This window comes from Zonotrichia albicollis, chromosome 20 (assembly GCF_047830755.1).
Source record: "Zonotrichia albicollis isolate bZonAlb1 chromosome 20, bZonAlb1.hap1, whole genome shotgun sequence".
NCBI classification, from domain to species: domain Eukaryota; kingdom Metazoa; phylum Chordata; class Aves; order Passeriformes; family Passerellidae; genus Zonotrichia; species Zonotrichia albicollis.
The window spans coordinates 11,111,278-11,131,480 of record NC_133838.1 but is presented as its reverse complement, the minus strand read 5'-3'; the positions used below and the strand labels follow the sequence as shown (position 1 = coordinate 11,131,480).

At 52.8% G+C, this 20,203-nt stretch overlaps 2 protein-coding genes across 13 annotated transcripts; one reads left to right on the top strand and one right to left on the bottom strand.

Moving 5' to 3' along the window:
- Positions 1-26: 26 nt before the first annotated feature.
- On the bottom strand, positions 27-10,170 carry AZIN2 (antizyme inhibitor 2). Of its 11 annotated transcripts, none has more exons than XM_074555748.1 (12): positions 9,883-10,170; positions 9,245-9,357; positions 8,977-9,080; positions 7,409-7,583; positions 7,156-7,329; positions 6,197-6,408; positions 5,045-5,212; positions 3,964-4,129; positions 3,681-3,864; positions 3,108-3,220; positions 2,123-2,343; positions 27-1,379 (listed from the first exon to the last, which is right to left on the bottom strand). In XM_074555748.1, exons 4-12 carry the CDS (start codon positions 7,505-7,507, stop codon positions 1,238-1,240), a joined length of 1,479 nt encoding a protein of 492 aa, XP_074411849.1. In that variant the 5' UTR covers positions 7,508-7,583; positions 8,977-9,080; positions 9,245-9,357; positions 9,883-10,170; the 3' UTR covers positions 27-1,237. The 11 variants fall into 11 exon arrangements, with proteins under 11 accessions (XP_074411849.1, XP_074411847.1, XP_074411853.1 ...); XM_074555746.1 differs by lacking the exon at positions 9,883-10,170 and adding an exon at positions 9,511-9,697; XM_074555752.1 differs by lacking the exon at positions 9,883-10,170 and adding an exon at positions 9,511-9,696 and having other exon boundaries at positions 3,681-3,843.
- Positions 10,171-11,161: 991 nt separating this feature from the next.
- On the top strand, positions 11,162-18,224 carry AK2 (adenylate kinase 2). 2 transcript variants are annotated; one of them, XM_005494679.4, is made up of 7 exons: positions 11,164-11,328; positions 11,716-11,841; positions 13,634-13,744; positions 13,846-13,940; positions 14,504-14,576; positions 15,269-15,464; positions 17,411-18,224. In XM_005494679.4, the coding sequence occupies exons 1-7, from the start codon at positions 11,215-11,217 to the stop codon at positions 17,416-17,418; spliced, it is 723 nt and encodes a 240-aa protein (XP_005494736.1). In that variant the 5' UTR covers positions 11,164-11,214; the 3' UTR covers positions 17,419-18,224. The 2 variants fall into 2 exon arrangements, with proteins under 2 accessions (XP_005494735.1, XP_005494736.1); XM_005494678.4 differs by lacking the exon at positions 17,411-18,224 and having other exon boundaries at positions 11,162-11,328; positions 15,269-15,677.
- Positions 18,225-20,203: the final 1,979 nt, after the last annotated feature.

The following is a 20,203-nucleotide window of genomic DNA, read 5'->3' as shown; positions in this document are numbered from 1 at the left end:
CTTTGGAAGACACGGGGACACCACAGGAGCTGGAGGAGCAGGATTTATGGGACAGGACAAAACAGACAGAATCCTGTGTTTGAATGGAATTTATGCATCATGTATGAGGTGTATGAATATGCAACAGGTTATTGTTTTTAAGGGTTAATCCTTTGTTAACTGTGTCCTTTCTCGGGCTCGTGCTGCCCAGAAAAAGGTACCTGGACTGTCTATAACTCTTTGTATTTGTTGTCTCATATTGCCCTAATTCAAATTGTCCAGATTATTATTACTCTAATTGTATTACTATTTTTATAACCATTTTATTACTATTAAACTTTTAAAATTTTAAAAACAAGTGATTGGCGTTTTTCACGGTGAGGGTGGAATATGACAGCTGCTTTAATAAATACAGGATAGACTGAGAATTATTTCACCCCTGCAAATGCCAACCCTTTGATGCCAACACAAAAGAATTTCAAAAAAGAACCGTTCCCAAACAGCTCCAGAGTCCCCCCAGTGTTTGGGACTGATTTCTCGACCCAGAAAGAGACACTAAACCCTGAAAATGCGCCAGAATTAATCCCAAATAAGAAAACTCACAAAAATATTTTGATAATTTTCAACTAACAGACTGGGATGGAGTCAGACACCCAGTGGGATTTTCCCCACCCTCATGTCCCTAATACCATGATAGGATATTTCCCCTGGTGCTGCCATGGGATTTTTCCAACCCCAACATCATTATGGGATTTTCCCCACCCCAATACCATTATGGGACATTTCCCACCCCAATACCATTATAGGACATTTCCCCTGGTGCTGCTGTGGGAATTTTCCCCAATACCATTATGGGATTTATCCCACCCCAACACCATTATGGGACATTTCCCCTGGTGCTGCAATGGGATTTTTCTCACCCCAATACCATTATGGGATTTTCCCCACCCCAATACCATTATAGGACATTTACCCTGGTGCTGCTGTGGGAATTTTCCCCAATGCCATTATGGAATTTTTCCCACCCCAATACCATTATAGGACATTTCCCCTGGTGCTGCTGTGGGAATTTTCCCCAATACCATTATGGGATTTATCCCACCCCAACACCATTATGGGACATTTCCCCTGGCGCTGCTGTGGGATTTTCCCCCAATACCATTATGGGATTTATCCCACCCCAACACCATTTTGGGACATTTCTCCTGCCAGTACCAGCACAGGCCCTTTCCCAGCGTGGCTCCTTGCCCAGAGGTGCTCAGATGATGCCAGCTGGAGCGAAGACAGGGGGGACACAAAGGGTCTCTGCCATCTCCCAGCCACAGGACAGGGGCGGGCAGAGGCTCTCACGCTCTTCTTCTGTCTGGGGTGGCTTTCCCTGCAACAGCTGGATGGTTTTCCTGCAAGGGGAGACACCCAAAGGGGAGGAGAAGCCTCTTGAGAATGGGATGGGGACACTCCAGGGCTCTCCTGTCCCCCAGAACGACAGCCAGAGGTGAGCTGGCTCTCTTTTCTCCAGTGAAAATTTGATTTAAAATTTAAAAAAAATTAGGATTTTTTCCTCTGAGGCCTGAATTTCCAGGTTTTGGGTCTCAGATTTCCCCCTCTCCCTTAGGCCCAGGTGGAAGAGAAGGCTCAAGTTTAAAATAGTAATAGTAATAGTAATAGTAGTAGATATATTATTATATCATATAATAATGTATGTAATATATTATTTAATATAAAATTAATTTAATTTAAAATTTAATATAGTGATTTAATAATAACAATAACAACAATAATAATATATTATGATACATTATGACATATATTTTATATTATTATGTAGTATAATAATATATATATAATATGTAATTTAATATAAAATTAATTTAAAATTTAATAATAATAATATTATAATATAGTAATAATAATAATAATAATAATAATAATAATAATAATAATAATAATAATAATAATAATAATAATAATAATAATAATAATAATAATATTTAATCCTAATTAAAAAACAGGATTTTTTCCTCTGAGGCCATGATTTCACCCTGAATTTCCAGTTGTGGCACTCAGATTTCCCCTCTCCCTTGTGCCCAGCTGGAATTGAATCCATCTCCTGGCCCAGAACCCCTCCGTGCCCATCCCTTACCAGGCCATGCGGGACATGGCATAGGTGACCCGAGCCTGGGCACTGCCAGCTGTGCCCAGGGGTGACGTTGGCATACTGTAGGCTCCCATGTCCCCGAAGATCAGCCAGTCCCCCACGTGCAGCTGGGGCAGCCGCAGCCCCTCGGCGATGCTGGGGTCCTCAGCGTGCCCCCGCGGGCCCCGCAGGCTGCAGCTGTGCCAGGGCTGCTCTGGGCACGGCCTCTGCAGGGGAAACGGGGGTGAGGGGGTGCCAGGGGCACACTGAGCCCCAAATTCAGCCCCACAGCCTGGGTGCAGCTTCCGCTGTGGCAAGAGGGTGGCTGAGGGACATCCTGAGCTGTCCCCAAGGGTCTCTGTGGGATGAGGATGTCCCAGTGACACACTGAGCCCCTCACCGTGTTCCCATGGCACACTGAGCCCCTCCCTGTGTCCCCATGGCACACTGAGCCCCTCAGCATGTCCCCATGGCACACTGAGCCCCTCTCCATGTCCCAGTGGCACACTGAGCCCCTCAGCATGTCCCAGTGCCACACTGAATCCCAAATTCAAACCCAGGGACTGGGTGCAGCTTCCCCTGTGGCAGGGGGGTGGCTGAGGGACATCCTGAGATGTCCCCAAGGGTTTCTGTGGGATGAGCATGTCCCAGTGGCACACTGAGCCCCAAATTCAGCCCCCTGTGGCAGGGGGAGGCTGACTTCACATAAGGGACATCCTGAGCTGTCCCTAAGGCAGGTGAGCCTTTCACCAAGTCCCAGTGCCACAGTGAGCCCCTCACCGTGTCCCCATGGCACACTGAGCCCCTCAGCATGTCCCAGTGCCACACTGAACCCCAAATTCAAACCCATGGAGTGGGTGCAGCTTCCCCTGTGGCAAGAGGGTGGCTGAGGGACATCCTGAGCTGTCCCCAAGGGTCTCTGTGGGATGAGGATGTCCCAGTGCCACACTGAGCCCCTCCCCGTGTCCCCATGGCACACTGAGCCCCTCACCCTGTGCAGCCGGGGCCTGGGGCAGGGGCTGTCGAACAGGAGGCAGCTGAAGGCACCGTAGATGCCGTCACTGAGGTGATAGACCAGGCTCTTCTTGCTGCCACACTCTTCCTCTGGAAAGGAGGGGGGAGAAGGTTCAGGTGGGCTCAGGGACACAGGGGACACATCAGAAAGAGGGGAGAGGGCTCAGGGACACAGGGGACACATCAAGGAATGAGGAGAGGCCTCAGAGGGGCTCAGGGAATAGGGAAAGGGTTTAAGGGGTCTCAGGGACACCGGGGACACATTGGGGAGTGGGGAGAGGGCTCAGGGACACAGGGGACACATCTGGGAACAGGGAAAGGGTTCAGGGACACAAGGGACACATCAGGGAGCAGGGAGAGGGCTCAGAGGGTCTCAGGGACAGAGGGGACACCTCAGGGAATAGGGAAAGGGTTCAAGGGGTCTCAGGGACACAGGGGACACATTGGGGAGTGGGGAGAGGGCTCAGGGACACAGGGGACACATTGAGGAACATGGAGAGAGTTCAGGGGGACTCAGGGACACAGGGGACACCCCTGCTGTCACGCCTACCATCAGATCCAGGCTGCTCCACGGGGATCTCCTCCAGGGCAGTGATGCTGACAGCCAAGGTGAAGGCAGAGGTGACGAAGTAACGCCCAGGCCTGGCAATAATTTCCACCCCGCTGCCCTCAGGGAAGTACAAATCCAAGGCAGAGTTTATCCCAGCAGCAATCTGTGAGGGAAGGAAAAGAACCTTCCCTTGGGTTAGCTGGGAATTCTGCATGGAGCCAAACCCAGGGAGAGCTCCCAGCTCATTCCCTGCCTGCTGAGGGTGGGTTTTGGAGGTTTGTACCTCTTCCAGAGGGGCTCTGGTGTCCTCAGTGGCAGGGAAGCCTCCCCCGATGTCCAGGAGGTGCATGTGGTGTCCCAGCTCTGTGCCCATGTCAAACACCAGCTGTGCTGTGGCCACAGCCTGTGCCCAGGCCTGGGGCTCCAGCCCACGGCTCCCCAGGTGGAAGCTGAGGGCACAGACCCCATCTCAGCAGGGTCTGGTCACCCCCAGAGCAGAGGGGACCCGGCCCTGGGGTTGGCACTCACAGAGTTTCCCACACACTGTGCCAAGGCAGAGCCACAGAGCCTTTCCTAGGGTCAAACCTGCCCCAAATTAGTCCCAACAAGGTCAAATCCCTACCTGCACCGAATTGGTCCCAACAAGGTCAAATTCCTGCCTTCACCTCATTCCCAAGAGCAGCTGGAGCACTGACCCAAGCCAGACTTTCCTGGGGTCAAACCTGCCCCAAATTGGTCCCACCAAGGTGAAATCCCTGCCTTAAACTCACTCCCAATGACCCAAGCCAGACCCACAGAGCCCCAAAGAGCCTTTCCTAGGGTCAAACCTTCCCCAAATTGGTCCCAACAAAATCAAATTCCCTCCTTCACCTCACTCCCAAGAGCAGCTGGAGCACTGACCCAAGCCAAACCCACAGAGCCCATCTTAGGGTCAAACCTGCCCCAAATTGGCCCTAACAAGATCAAATCCCTGCCTTCACAGCACTCCCAATGACCCAAGCCAGACCCACAGAGCCTTTCCTAGGGTCAAACCTGCCCCAAATTGGTCCAAATAAAATCAAATCCCCTCCTTCACCTCACTCCCAATGACCCAAGCCAGACCCACAGAGCCTTTCCTAGGGTCAAACCTGCCCCAGATTGTCCAAATAAAATCAAATCCCCTCCTTCACCTCACTCCCAATGACCCAAACCAGACCCATGGAGCCTTTCCTAGGGTCAAATTGGTCCAAATAAAACCAAATCCCCTCCTTCACCTCCCTCCCAAGCAGAGCAGCTGCAGCGCTGCTGTTCCAGCAGGGCAGAGCTCCCCAGACCCCCACCCAGAGGGGCTGAGCACCCCCAGGGAAGGAGCCCCAGGGCTGTACCTGATGCCAACAACCTCCACAGCCTGGTCCTTGGCTGCCTGCAGCAGGTGCCCACAGGATTGCAGCGTGCTCCCAAAGCTCAGGCTGGGGTGGGCAGCAGGGATGGAGTCAGCAGTGATCCCCAGCAGCATCCTGCACAGCAAAGCCACCAAAGCTGGGTTAAAGGGCCTTGGAATAACAGGATCATAGAGGAAAAGCCTTTGAGGGCTGGAAAAGCTCTCAAAGATCACTGAGATCAAATATTAACCCCAACTATTAAGTCCAGCACTAAACCATGTCCCTGAGCACCACATCTACAAGCTTTTTTAACGTTTCCCCTGGTGCTGCAATGGCATTTTTCCGACCCCAATACCATTATGGGATTTATCCCACCCCAATACCATGATGGGACATTTCCCACCCCAATACCATAATGGAATATTTCACACCCCAGTACCATGATGGGATATTTCCCCTGGTGCTGTGGAATTTTTCCCACCTCAATGGGATTATGGGACATTTCCCCTGCTGCTGCCGTGGGATTTTTCTCACCCCGATATCATTATGGGATATTTCCCACCCAATACCATGATGGGATTTTTCCCACCCCAATGTCATTATGGGACATTTCCCACCACAATACCATGATAGGACATTTCCCCTGCTGCTGCTGCCATGGGATTTTTCCCACCCTAATGTCCCCAATACCATTATAGGACATTTCCCACCCCAATACCATTATGGGACATTTCCCACCCCAATACCATTATGGGACATGTCCCACCCCAATATCATTGTGGGATTTATCCCATCCCAATACCATTATGAGATTTTTCCCACCTCAATATGATTATGGGACATTTCCCCTGGTGCTGCTATGGGATTTTCCCACCCCAATATCATTATGGGACATTTCCCACCCCAATATCGTTCTGGGACATTTCCCCTGGTGCTGCCATGGTGATTCCACCCCTTCCCTGGGCAGCCTGGTCACACATTCAGTGATCCGACCTCACCCCATATCCAATCTAAACCTCCCCTGGCACAGCTTGGGGCTGTTCCTCTTGCCCTATCACCTGTGAGAAGCGACTCACACCCACCTTGTCCAACCTCCTGTTGCCCCCCAGAGCCCCGTGCCCATTCCCCACCGCAGTGGCACTGCCAGGCACCCACCTGGCACGGGGGTGGCTCCTGGCCACCTTGCCCAGCTCCACCTCGTTGTCAAAGGCCATCAGCCTGACCCCGTGGCTGGCTGCATACCTGAGGTGGGCCACCTGCTTGCAGGGGCTGCAGTAGAAGATCCTGTCTGGTGGCACCCCAATGCCTTGGACACGGCTGATCTCTGCCTGCAGGGACAAGGGGACACGTGCAGCAGGTCCCAGGAGCTGGGTGGGGACCAGCCACCAGTGCTGAGCAGTGTCACAGTGTCACAGTGTCCCTTTTGCAGGGAAAAGCTACCAGAGCTCAAAGGGATCACAGTGGACTTTGTCCTGGCATGGAGAGGTTGGAAAACACCAGAGAATGGGAGAGGAAACAAGTGGGGTTAGCAGGGCTGGGGCTGTGACAACGCTTGCCCTTTCTCGTCCTATTTAATTACATAAAAGTAAGTGATTTAATTTTGCCTCTTCCCTGGAAGTATGGCTGTTAAAAACGACAAGCAGGAGGGAGCAAAGAGCTTTAGGCTCAGCCCTGAGGACACCAAGAGCTGGACAGCTGTGACAGTGACACCCCAGGGATGTGCTGTGCCACCAGCCAGGACAGCAGCTCCAGGGACAGGAATGGGGACAAGAAAATCCTCTTGTCCTATTTAATTACATAAAATTAAGTGATTTAATTTTGCCTCTTCCCTGGAAGTATGGCTGTTAAAAACGACAAGCAGGAGGGAGCAAAAAGCTTTAGGCTCAGCCCTGAGGACACCAAGAGCTGGACAGCAGTGACAGTGACACCCAAGGATGTGCTCCAGGGACAGGAATGGGGACAACACAGATGGGACAGGGATTTTTGGGCTGTGACAGCAAAGGGATGCTCCTGCCCCTGTCAATGTCACCCAGAGCACAGATTCAGGAAAGGAGGGTGAGCTCTGCCACTCCCCCACAAACATTTCCCCAGGATCTGCCCTCCCACGGCCCTACCTTGTTGGCACAGGCAAATCCTGCCCCCAGCTCTGCCAGCAGCCTGAGCACCCCCTCACTGCCGTTGCATTTCACTGGGAAATAGGGCTTCACCCTGGGCAGGGCCTTCAGGAAACACAGGTGCTTCTTCACGATGTCCCCCAGGTCTGCCACGAAGAGGGCCTGGTGCTGGCTCTAGGGGACAGCCAGAGTGAGCAGCAGCTCCAGGAGTGCCCTTTGGCAGCAGCAGCAGCATCAGAGCATCAGGCCTCACCTCCTGGCACAGCTCCCCCAGCAGGTTCTCCAAGAGGTCTCTGGTGGTGAAGCCCTCCTCCACCATCAGGAAATTGGATTCGTTCAAGAACCCGTTCATGGTGGGATGTTCTGGGGGTGGGGGTGATCCTTTAAAGCCTCCTGGAGTTGGGGATGGGTTCTAAGGATGAGACACGCTGTGAAAAGGAAAGGAATATGTGATGGTGTTCACAGGGGTCTGAGGATGAGGGAAGAGATGAGGATCTGACTCCATGTTTCACAAGGGTTGATTTATTATTTTATCATATATATTATGATTATATATATTACATTAAAACTATACTAAAAGAATAGAAGAAAGGATTTCATCAGAAGGCTGGCTAAGAATAGAATAAGAAAGAATGACAACAAAGGCTCTGTCTTGGACTCTCTGTCCGAGCCAGCTGGACTGTGATTGGGCATTAATTAGAAACGACCACATGAGACCAATCCCAGATGCACCTGTTGCATTCCACAGCAGCAGATAACCATTGTTTACATTTTGTTCCTGAGGCTTTTCAGCTTCTCAGGAGGAAAAATCCTAAGGAAAGGATTTTTCATAAAAGCTGTCTGTGACAGGAATATTTAGAGGAAGGGTCCAGAAGCTCCATCAGCATGGAGCACCCATCCCACAGGCAGGGTAGAGCTCTGAGCTGCTCTGGTCCAAACCAGCAGCTCAGCAGAGCCCTGCTGTGGGTTACAGCATCTCCCCCGGGGGAGGAGACACATTTCTCTGCAGTTCAGAGCTGTTTTGGCACACAGCAGCATCAGCAGGCACCAGCACAGTCATCAACAAAGCCAAGAGTGCACCACAAGGAGCAGAGATGCCTCTCTGGGCCAGGACAGGGCCCTTCATGCCCTGAACATCCCAGATGGATCCCAAACAGCTGGAGGCTCCTGGACCCACCTTCCCAGGGAAAAGCCCCAGCACAGGGCACTCAGTGCCCTGCCCCAGCCCCAGCACAGCCTGGATCCCTGCTCTGGATGCAGTTCCATGGCTGTCCCATGTCACAGGGTATGGAACAAGGGGACAGTCAAACAGCACAGAGTTTTCTGGCTCATCCTAGCAGAGCTTTAGCTTTGAGCTCACACCCTGAGCTTTAACAATCTCCTGCCCTGGATCCAGCCTGGCCCACAACCCAGGGAGCCTGTGAGCTAGCAGGGAATATTTCCACCCTAATAATCCAGATGTAGCTCCAGGGCTCTTCCAGGAGCATGGTCTGTCTGATTGGAAGTGGTTTCATTTCTCAGAGCTGCACACAGACACCTCCTGACAGCATTCCAGGGGCACTGGGAGAGAGACCACACTGACCCCAGAGCAGCAGGATGTTGTAATGCATTGAGCAAGCACCACCAGCCCATTCCAGAGACAGGAATGGGGTGAAAAAACACGTTTTGAACTCTTAGAAGGAAAGGAGGACTGTAAGAAGGAAAGGAGAGCAACTCCTTCAGCTTTACCCTTCAGTCTCCATCACTGAACAGCACCAGCCCACTCTGGTTGGCACAGAAGGGATTAAATGGGTCATTTCCCCTGGGACATCCCCTCCTTACCACGGCCCTGATGTCCCTCCCAGGTGTCCTGGTGTGCTGTCAGGCGGGCTCCCCAAGGAACACCGAGCTCCTGAGCTGTAGCTGTGCCTTTGGCTCTGGGGTTTCTGGGGAGAAACAGTGCAGGGGTTTAGAGAGGGAGAGGGAAAGGAAAGCAACTCCTTCAGCTTTACCTTTCATTCCCCATCACCAAACAGCACCAGCCCACTCTGGCTGGGCACAGAAAGGGTTAAATGGGTCGCTCCTGTCAGGACTCATGTCCCAGCCTTACCAGGATCCAGATGTCCCTCCCAGGTGTCCGGGTGTCTGTCAGGGGGGCTCCCCAAGGAACACCGAGCTCCTGCAGCAGCCTGAGCTGTAGCTGTGCCCCGGGGTCTGGGGTTCCTGTGGAGAAGCAGTGCAGGGGCTTAGAGAGGGAGAGGGGCACTGACAGCACGATGCCCTTCATCCCCATCCTTAAATTAGGCACTCCACAGCTCCCTTCTCACTGTGCCAGGCAAAGCAGCCCCCCCACAGCCCCCCAAAATGCCCCCTTACCTCGGGAAGCATTTAAACAGCTTCTGCCATGGATATCCCAGGAGAATGAACCAGCCCCAGGGCCGGCTGTGTGTCCTGCCCCGGCTCCCTGTCTGTCCCGAGCCCCTGCAGAGGATGGGGGGGCTCTGCACCCCTTCCCTCCCAGCGCTGCCTCCCTGCTCTGCCTCCCAACCGTAGCCATGACAACCAAATCCAGCCACGCCATTGGCTGAGCCGCCTCCGAGCATCCTTCATCCCTTTTGGAGGAGGCTCCCCCTCCTCTCCCCCTGCAGCCGCGCCGGGCTCTCACCGCGTCCCCGCAGCTCATCCCCAGCCCGGCAGCCCTGCCCTGCCTCCCGCGGGGACCCTGAGGGGGAAGAGAGGCCGAAATACCTCGGGGATGGCGCTGCCAGGGAAAGCAGGCTTCCTGCAGATGAAAGGCTGAGCGGTGTTTGCCTGGGAATCCGCAGAGGGGGAGGGAGTTGGGAGGATGTCAAGGGCTGATCCTGGGTGCCCCAGGGGCAGATCCAGCTCTGCCATCAGTGCAGATGCTCTGTGTGATCCGTGAGACCTGGATCTTGGACACGGCGCCACTGCTCCATCCCACAATTGTTTTTAACTCTCCTTAGATCTCTCTCTGGTGCTGCTGAGGAGCCAATGTTCTGTCTGTGGAGGGGTGTCTGTCCTCACTGAGGGGGGAGTGAAAAGACCAAATTATCCTGGGTTTCTCTATTCAACACTGTGGTCTTGGCTGTGCCACAGACTCTCCTGGCAACCAGGGCCAAGGAAGGTTTTGTCTGCTGTGAGATCCTGGCTGGTTTTGCCTGTGCTCTGGCCCATCCCCAGTGCTGGACTGTGCTCTGTGGGATGTGGGGGCCATGCAGAGAGGCTGGGAGAGGAAAGAGACACAGAGCCCTGCAGTGCCAGCCCCTCCTGGATGTGCTGGGCAGTGTTGTGACGCAGAGCCCACGCAGAGCAGGGCACTGAGCCCATCCCACGCAACACAGCTCAGAATCACAGGATCAATTAGGTTGGAAAAGATCTCTGAGATCACAAAGTCCAATTGTGGCCAGACACCACTGTGTTAACTGGCCCACAACCCCACGTCTTTCCTTAAATACTTCAAGGGGTGGTGACTCCACCATTTCCCAGGGAAACTTGTTCCAAAGTCCAATCTTCCTGTGAAGAAGTTCTTCCTAATGTCCAACTTTGTGCCCTTGTGTAGCTCAAGACTGTGTCCTCTTGCCCTGCCACCAGCTGCCTGCGAGGCAAGCCCTATTGCTACCTGGCTCCAAACTCCTTTCACAGAGATAAGGTCCCCCCTGAACCTCCTTTTCTCCTGGCTCAGCTCCCTCAACCACTCCTCATCAGATTTGTCCTTCAGCCCCGTTGCTGGACACATTCCAGCAGCGCAATGCCCTCCTTGAGATGAGTGACCCAGAGCGGCACGCAGCGCCCAGGACTTGGGGACAGCTCGGGGCAAACGCGGGGACACCGAGCGATCCACGTGGCGGGCAACGCCCCGCCTACTTCCGCATGACCACGCCTACCTCATGCATAACCACGCCTATCTCAAGATAACCCGGCCTGCTTCATTCATAACTCCGCCCACTCCATGTAAAACGCGCTGTAATTTGCATATTACACAGCTCATTTGCATGACCCCGCCCAGCGGCGCTGTCCCCGCCCACGAGGCGCGGGCCGGGCGCGCAGTCGGCGGCGGCCATGGCTCCGAGCGCTCAGGCGGGCCCGGGCCGCGGGCAGGCCCCGGCCGCGGGGATCCGTCACGGCATCCGCGCCGTGCTGCTGGGCCCGCCCGGCGCCGGCAAGGGCACGCAGGTGAGGGCGATGCGGGCGGGAGCGGCCGGCGGGACCGTCCCCGCTGCCGGCACTCAGCGTGTGACCCCCGCGTGGAGGGAGGGACGCGGGTGTCCGGCCTTGGGCTGCCCGCTTAGGGATCGCAGTGCGCGGTGTGTCCGTGTGGGCCCGGCTCTCCCTTCTGGAAGGGCTCGGTCCTATCCCGTCTCCAGGGCCCCGCTCGCCGCGGCTCTTTGTCCCCGATCCCTTTGTCCCGGATCGGACCGGGTGTCGCTGAGCTCTGGCTCTCCGTGCCGGGCCTGGCCACGTGCGGGCCGGTCAACGACAGTCCCGACAGGGGGACGAGGCCCCTCCGGCCGGGGATCCGCAGCCTCCGAGGTTCGGTCTCACCTCTGTCCTCTTCCACAGGCCCCGAAGCTGGCCGAGACCTACTGCGTGTGTCACCTGGCTACCGGCGACATGCTGCGGGCCATGGTGGCCTCGGGCTCCGAGCTGGGCAAGCGGCTCAAGGAGACGATGGATTCGGGGAAGCTGGTGGGTCCCGGGGAATGCGCTGGGAGGGGATACAGGCTGGCGGCATCTGGAATGAGAGCAGACAAAATCCATCTCCTAATTAGGATTCTTGCATTAGTGTAGGAATGCAGATTGCAGGGTGCAGGCAGATTGCAGGGTGAAGGTAAGGATGGGGTGGGGGCTTTCCTTCCATCACCCTGCAGGAGAAGCATCCTATACAAACATCCTTCCTCTTCAAAATTACTGTTTGTCACCAGCAGCTTGTGGCCCTGGGTTGTTTTTATCTTTTAGGGGGTGCAGCCTGGCTGGTAATTTTCTGGCTCCTGAACACTGAGGTCACAGTGTATCCTTGGAGCTGCAGGATGTTACAGCCAGGCTTTGAGGCTCCTGTGTCTCTTCACTTGATACCTGAGCTCCAGGTATCACTTTAAAGGGTTCATCTGCATCCCAGCTCTTGCATAAACTCAATTTACCTGTAACTATAAGGTGAAAATGGACCTAAAGGTGTTGCTGTGGTAGGATGGGCTTTATTCTGTATGAGACACTTTGGATTTTCAAGGGACACAAGTCAGAATCTCTGACATTCATTTTCTGAGGGTCTCATTATCTCATCCTAACGACTGAAATATCTCAGGGAAACTCAAGGAGCCACAAATTGCAGTGACTTGCCCTAGTGTGGGGCAGATCTCAAGCATCCCTGTGGCTGCCACAGGCTCCTAACACCCCAGGGAGAATCTGCAGGCCCCAGATGGGGAGAGCAGCCTTATCTGACTTCTGCTCAGAGCTCATTGCAACACCGAGCCTGCAATACCCAGCTGGTTATGAAAGATAGGGCCGTTATCTGGCCAGGCTGGTGGTATCTGCCACGTGTGTTTGTGTGTGGCAGGCAGCTCCAGGCTGCTCCACGGGCACATCCAGCAGCTCTGATAACTCAGCTGGGAGCACCCCAGCATTTCAGGATGGGCTTTATGCTCAGGATCTTATTTTCTCCAAAGGGTGTAATCAGGAAGGCACAGGAGTGACTTGTTGCTTACTTCTCCTGCTTGCAGGGTTGCTGTTTGTGTGTTGTGACAGCCAGGTCCCCAATCCTGCTGGGTCCCAGCTGTGTGTGCTGGAGAAAACAGAGCTGCTCCCAAATAAACAGCTATTGTTGGGGCTGCAGCATCTGTGAGTGCTGCAGTGTGGAAAAGGCACTAATCCCAGTGGTATGCTGAGATTGTTAGATGGGGGAAAAAACTGTGCAGTGAAGCCAGAGCTTGTCAGCAACTCTTGGGCTTTTACCTTCGGATGAGGTTTATGGGAGTCAATGAGCAACTCTGCCCTTCCTGCCCGGGCCTGCCTCCCGAGGTGGATGTGTAGGTGAAGGTACAAAGTAACAGGAAATCAAGGTTATGTTGATACTTTGTATTGTGAATTGGTTAAAAAAAAATAATAATCTAAGGAGTTTGAGCTGACAGCGTTCCTTGCAATACAGTAACCTTTGTAACAGTGTGGTTACAGTGCTGATCCAAGTCCCTGCGTAGGCTGGAGTGTCCCTGGAGTGAAATGTGGCATTGCCCATGTCCTGATGTTGCAGGGAGTGCTGCCCTGATGTGGGCAGGTCTGAGCAGGCAGCCTGAGCATTGACATGAATTGTGGAATAATCACAGAATATCCTGACACACAAGAATTGGAAGGGACACACCAGAACTATTGAGCCCAACCCTTGGCCCTGCGCAGGACAACTCCAAAAATCCCACCCTGTCCACATGGGCACAGCTGTGTGTAAATTCAGGGTGCCCTTCCTGACAACATACCTGTCTCATGTCTGCAGGTGAGCGATGAGATGGTGGTGGAGCTGATTGAGAACAACCTGGACTCCCCTCCCTGCAAGAACGGCTTCCTCCTGGACGGCTTCCCGCGCACCGTGAAACAGGCAGAGATGGTACGGGAGCCCCTGCTGGGGGCTGCTCCAGCTCCCCCTTCCCCCAAAACCAGGGGTCCCTGCTCCCTCAGCCCCTCTGAGGTGGGTGTTTGCTGTTGCAGCTGGATGAGCTCCTGGAGAAGAGGAAAGAGAAGCTCGACTCCGTCATTGAGTTCAGCATCCCCGACTCGCTGCTGATCCGGAGGATCACGGGACGGTAAATCCTCCTGTCCCAGTGCTCAGGGCTTGGGATTTCCTGGTCTATGGAAGAGCATCCTCATTTCAGATCCCAGGCTGTCCCCAGGTTGTCCTTCCCTTTCAGCTTAAGGCTGGTTATGCCTCCCTGGTCCCTATTTCTGCCCTATGCCTGGGCCAGCCTTAAACAGAGCACCTTCCTTGCCCATAAACCAGGAATTTCTATATAAAATCTCAGCTCACTGTAAGTTCCTCCTTCTCCAAAGCTATTATTGCCTTACACAGGACACTGAGTACATTTGAGCACCAGTAAACTTCCTCCAGGGTCAGGAGTGTGTTCTCTTGCCCTGTTTTCCAGACCCCTTTCCCAGCAGAGCAGGATGTAAACCTCCCATTCTCCATCTCCCAGCGCAGCTGCTCTTCCAAACTGAAGAGGCCCTTGGTACAGAAATAACTGGAGAGAATTTACTTACAAGTGAAAGGCTAATGGTGGTGCTGTGGCAGATGTTTCTGTGCTGATGAGTGGCAGGTTCAGGAGATCTTGTCCTGACCAGCTGCTTTGCTGACACTTCTTTTCTGTCTCAGGCTGATTCACCCAGCGAGCGGCCGCTCGTATCACGAGGAGTTCAGACCCCCGAAAGAGCACATGAAGGACGATGTATGTGAGCTCCCAAGGCTGCAGCTTACCTTGCTTTGGGTGTAGCTGATGCTTTGCAGTCTCTCCCTGGAAAAAACTCATTTCTTTCCTTCTCTTGTACCTTCCTGTCCTGGCTTTCTGGGGAGCGTGGGGAGCAGCTTGGGCAGCCTGAGCCGACGGCACTGCGGGGAGCGAGGCCTGGAGGGATGGATGGATTGGATGAAGGGCAGGGCCAGTCTGCAGAGCTCAAATTGTGACTGGTTTCCATCCTGGGGAGCAGCTGTAGCTGGTGCCTTGCCTTTTAGCAAGCAGAGTGGTGTGTAGGGAAAACAACCACAGTGCTGAGCCCTTCTCTCTTCAGTGACTGCTCTGAGACTTGTTCTGGCTGCCCTGGGTGTAATCAGGAAGGCACAGGAGTGACTTGTTGCTTACTTCTCCTGCTTGCAGGTTTGCTGTTTGTGTGTTGTGACAGCCAGGTCCCCAATCCTGCTGGGTCCCAGCTGTGTGTGCTGGAGAAAACAGAGCTGCTCCCAAATAAACAGCTATTGTTGGGGCTGCAGCATCTGTGAGTGCTGCAGTGTGGAAAAGGCACATGGGATACCTGCCCATCTCCTCTGCAGCACCTCCCTGGAGGAGGAGGAGGGGAGCAGGGAGAGAAGGGTGGAGCGTGCCAGGCTGCAGCTGGCTGGACAATGTCCCCTTGCTTCTCCCAGGTCACTGGAGAGCCCCTGATCCGGCGCTCGGACGATAACGAAACGGCCCTGAAAACGCGGCTCAAGTCCTACCACACCCAGACCTCCCCCCTGGTGTCCTACTACAGCAAGAGAGGGATCCATACGGCCGTGGATGCCTCCCAGTCCCCCGACGTGGTGTTTGCCAGCATCCTGGCAGCCTTCACCAAAGCAACATGTAAAGACCTGGTTATGTTCATTTAAAGCTCCATCCCACGATGGAGTTCTCCTTTTTTTTTTTTTTTTTTTTCTCTCTCTTTCTCTGTTCTGTCTCTCTGGGGCCAAGGAGGGTGAAGAGCTGAGCAGAGTAGAAGGGGAAGGGATGAGGTGATGCAGCCCAAGGCAGGGCTGTGCTAATTCTCTAATTTAATTAAACGAGCTGTTAACGGTCTCGATGTGGCTATATGTGAACGTCAGTCTGTGTGTAGATGTTGGGATTTTTGGCCTCTAGAGGCCGCAGCGAGCCCAGGCTCCAGCTGCCCGAAATGGGCTCTGCACTCCTTTGGGTGAAAAAGCCTTTGTTTCATCCTAGAAATGCTCCTCTCTGAAAGGAACTGTACTTCCAGCTCCTCCCAGCTACCCCACAGGGGCCTTGGAGAAGGTTGGGGATGTGGGGGAAGGATTTCCCACGAGATGTGAAGCTGCAGGATTGAAATCTGGAGTTGCTCTGTTTATGTGGGAGCAGCCTGAGGGACAGCCTGGCTGCTCCTGGGGCTGGATGATGATGTGTTCTCCTTGTATGTGTTTTATTCCCTGTGGGGTAGCAGGTTCCTGTTCTGATGGCACTTGATGGGGGGTTTCAACCTTTATTTATTTGTGGGATTTATAGCAAATTAGTGAGATGCTTCTTTTTAATGTGAAATCTGTGGTCAGAGTTTGACGGTTACTGTGTGGCAGGTTGGGATGTCCGGAGGATAAGAAAAGGACTTGGGTTTTAACTCTTCACTCTTGCCTTGGTTTTGACCAAGGAGAGGAAGATGCATTGAGCTTCTCCTGATCCCCAAGTCTAAATATAATAAAGCCTTATTGCAAAACAAATGATTTCTCAAGGCTCGAGAGACAGCGTTATTAAGCACTGGCTCCATGTGCCCTTGAGCTAACGACCTTCACTGAGCTCATGGAAATGTTCCTGTTTCTTGAGCAAAGCCAGCAGCTCCAGCAGGCTGTTTGAGGACACTGTGTGTGCTCAGAGCCTTTCCAGGGCGTTGTGCTGCTGTGTGGTGACACTGCAGGGCTGGCACTGACCTTTGGCCATGAGGGATTCCAGCCCTTCCTAGAGGGCCCTGCTGTAAATATGGATTGGCTCAGATGAAACTTTGTCCTTTGGCATTCCATGTGTGTTTACTGATTGAATGTTACTGAGTATCCTCCTCTCTCTCTCTCTGGGGATGGCCCACTCCATCCTGTGCACTGAGCTGCTGTGAGCTCTGTGGCCAGAGCAGATGTTTAATCCTCAGGAATCCCTTGCTCTTTTCCTTGATAACTTCTCTTTTGCCTGACAATCCCCTCTCTGTCCTCACACATCCTTTCCAGGGACAGAACCTGTTCCCTTCCAGCAAACTGGAAACCAAAAGCAGTGGACTTGTTGCTCTAGCAAGCACGTGACTGAGGAGAAAGGCTCTGACAGTAAACAGGGCTGGTTTTGCCAGCAGCCTGTTGTCCCCTGGGACTCCCAGACAGCCCTTGCTGTGTCTCTGGGTTTCCTGTGGAAGGGTAACCTGGAATTGGTGTCTTGGGAGGTTGGGACAGCATTTAGAATAAGACTGCTGTGCCCCAGAGAGAGGGAAAGTGTGTGGGTTCCAGCTGCCCTGGCATCTTGGTGACTAAAGAAGTCGTGTGGAAGCAGCTTTTATTTTGAGAGCCAAAGGGAGAAATGCAGCTCCCTACACTCTGGGAAGGGTTCCCAGCCAGTTGGCATTCCTGGATTTGGTCAAGGTTTTACTCTACAGGAAGAGCAAGATGTTCCCCCACTCTTCATTCCTTTCCTCCCTTGTGCTCTCTTCACATCCAGCTCACCAGCCTTTGTTTGGTTGTTTTTTTTTTTTAACCATAAACCATGCTTAATTTTGTTTGTTTGTTTTTCCCTAAATATTTTTTTTTTCTCTCTGTTCCCATTTATTCCAGCTGAGTGACTCCATCAAGCAGATGAGACACCACCAAACGCTGCACACTCTGCTACATCACCCATTGCAGCCCTTCCCTGGGTGCAGGGAGGGCAGCAGGGAGGGGGGTATGATTGATGGGAGGGGGGGAAGGAGGTGGCAAACAAGGGGTTGGGGGGGGGCTAATTTGGTTGGGTTTTGGTTGGATTTCTTATTTGGCAGAATCATTGTGAAGAGGAGGCGGCCTTCTCCTTAGAAATCATGTTTGTGGAGGCAAAACAATTGTGGAGAGGGAAATATCTCTCAGTGATCAGCTGCAGGTCCTTGACCTGTTGGAGGGCAGGGCCAGATGTTACTCCAGGACTTTCAGGGCTTGTCTCGTGGGCTCTTGGTACTCTGAGGCCACTGAAAGGTTTGCTGTGATTTTTTTCTAAAGTTGCTTCCTATCAGCGAGGACCAAAAGGAACAAATGATTCATCATCATGTGTGAAATGGAAAGGAAAAAGAGATGCCGTGGTCTTTTCCTGGAAGTTCTGTTTTTCTTGTTCTGCTGCATTCCTAAACCCTGGCATAAAGACTTCTCAAGGATTCTCTGCTGCTCAACAGAGGGGCTGTGACTCTAGTCCAAACCTGCCTTACTTGGGAATGGGGTGGCTTTTCTGTGATCATGACCAAGCTGGAATTCACACAATGCTGAAGAAATGCAAAAGAGACTTTTCTTAATTGCCTGCAAAAATAACACTTAATTGGGGGAGTTTTTTTGCATTTCTTTTTAGATCAAATGGTGCCTTGTCTAACCTCTGAATCAATAATAAAATAACCCCTTTACATTTGTATCTGGTGCTGTGTCCTCTTTGACCTGCAGACAGCGTGGAGGATGAGGAGGCAGATGACAGCATCAACTAACAATTGAGCTGGGTGGATCCTGGGGCCTGATCCTATCTCAAGGATGTTCTGTGCAGCTGGAAATGTGGCTTGTAATTCCTTTTATCTCTTCTCCTTGCTGAGTGTGTCCAATGCTTTAGATCACCATAGCAATGGTGGCTTTTTGCTGGTTCTCTCTCCTGTTTCTTCCTGTGTGAGGCTGAAAGCACCGAGCCCCTGTGTATCCTCTCTGTCCAGAGCTCCTTGCAGCATTTGAACTGATGTAATCCCTTTTTTTCCTCCTCCCTTTGAATCTCCAGTGTGTGGAGGAGCTGATGTTATTTCCTTCCCTCCTCCTGCAGCAACTGGAAGCCACATTATTGTGTCTTCTGTTCTGCCTTTCATACTTTGCTGCATCCCTCCCTCTCTCTAAATTCACTGGGAAAATTCTGTCCTAATGCAGGGAATGAGAGCATTTCCTGGCTTCCCTTTCTCCTGCCTCCACAGGGACTCTGACCCTCTGTGGTATCCCAGAGGAGGCTGTTCCTGATGGACTGATGGAGGTTTGTTATTTATCCATGATTCTTGCAGCCCTGCATGTGTTCAGGCACCAGAAAGGGCTGCATGTACCCATTTCCTGCAGAAATTATTGGTTTTCCAGCATAATTGGGCTCCTCCATTCTGTCTCTGTGCTCAGGTGTTTTCATTACCTCTCTGCACCTCCCATTACCATTCTTGTGCCTCTCTGGCCTTTGTGGTGTTCATCCCTTGTTCCTTTTGATGGTGGCTGTTAAACTGTGCTCTTCCTCCTTGCCTGGGATTGTGTCCTCTGCTCCTTGCCTGCTGTTGTTTTAAAAACCTGTTCTGCCTGCTCCTCCTGGCATTCTGCTCTGTGGGATGGAGGAATCCTGGCTCCTCTGAGCTGGGCTGCCTCTGTTTGATCCTTACCTGATTGTGGAGCATGAAATGGATTGCTGGGGAGCTGTGGGGAGTCTGGGAGCTCAAGCCTGGCTCCTCTGGAGCTGGATCCGTGCTGTGACCTGTCTCTCTCAGGCTGACCTTGAATGTTTTCCACAGCACACGATGCTCTGCAGGTGCTGTAAATTCCTTCTGCTCAACCATTTCGTTCCAGCAAGCTGCTTATCAGGCACTCTTTTGAAAACTGTGTTCATATTTCATACACACAATTATTCAGCAACTATAAAAGGGGAAAATTCCTATTTATAGCACAAGGACCAGCATCAAATAGGACACTGAATTCTCACTGATAGAGGAAGTGACCTGTTCTCTAATGCAGCAATATTTCTGCTGAAAAGAAACAGCATCTTGAATGGGGGGAGGGATGAAAGCCCTGGGCCATCTCTTTCCATTAAAAATGTGCTGCAGTCCTAAAAATGTATCTGCCCTTCTCCCTTCCCAATGAAACCCTTGGAGACAGGGATTGCAGGAAAACCTTTCACTGTGGGTTTGTGGTTGGTGGTAATGAACCCACCGACTCCTGATGGTCTGGTTTGGAGCTGGACTTGAGTTTCTGATCAATAACCTGATCCCTGACCTTGATGTGGGGGCGAGGAGAAGCCGCTGCAGAGATGTCTGTGGGGACTTGGTGCCATCACGGCGCTGATGTGCACAGCCCTGAAGGAGCTGAGGAGCACGTGGGGCTGAGAACAAAGAGGGAGTGGGAAGGTGGGCAGAGCTCGGGGGACAGGGCTGCAGGTAAGATGAGAGCCTGTTTGCTCCGAGCCTGCTTCCCCTGGCTCCCTCTGCTCTCTCTCCCTTCCCTTCCAGCTTTGTGGAACCACAAAGCCATCACTGCCTGCTGTCCCCTGCTGTCGCCCTGTCCTTCCCGCTGCAGTGGGTGATACCAAGCGAGGCCCTGGGAGGTGGAGGAGCCGAGGTTGGGATTCCCTTGCTGTCGCTGTGGCAACGCTGGGCAGGGAAGCAGCAGCAG

Coding starts and splice junctions, on each gene's coding strand:
- AZIN2 (XM_074555748.1), bottom strand. CDS start 7,507: ATGAACGGGTTCTTGAACGAATCCAATTTCCTGATGGTGGAGGAGGGC. Junction 2,344..3,107: donor CCAGGCCCCGGCTGCACAGG/GTGAGGGGCTCA, acceptor TTTCCCCTGCAG/AGGCCGTGCCCAGAGCAGCC. Junction 1,380..2,122: donor GCCATGTCCCGCATGGCCTG/GTAAGGGATGGG, acceptor CTCCCCTTGCAG/GAAAACCATCCAGCTGTTGC.
- AK2 (XM_005494678.4), top strand. CDS start 11,215: ATGGCTCCGAGCGCTCAGGCGGGCCCGGGCCGCGGGCAGGCCCCGGCC. Junction 11,329..11,715: donor GCGCCGGCAAGGGCACGCAG/GTGAGGGCGATG, acceptor CCTCTTCCACAG/GCCCCGAAGCTGGCCGAGAC. Junction 14,577..15,268: donor AAGAGCACATGAAGGACGAT/GTATGTGAGCTC, acceptor TGCTTCTCCCAG/GTCACTGGAGAGCCCCTGAT.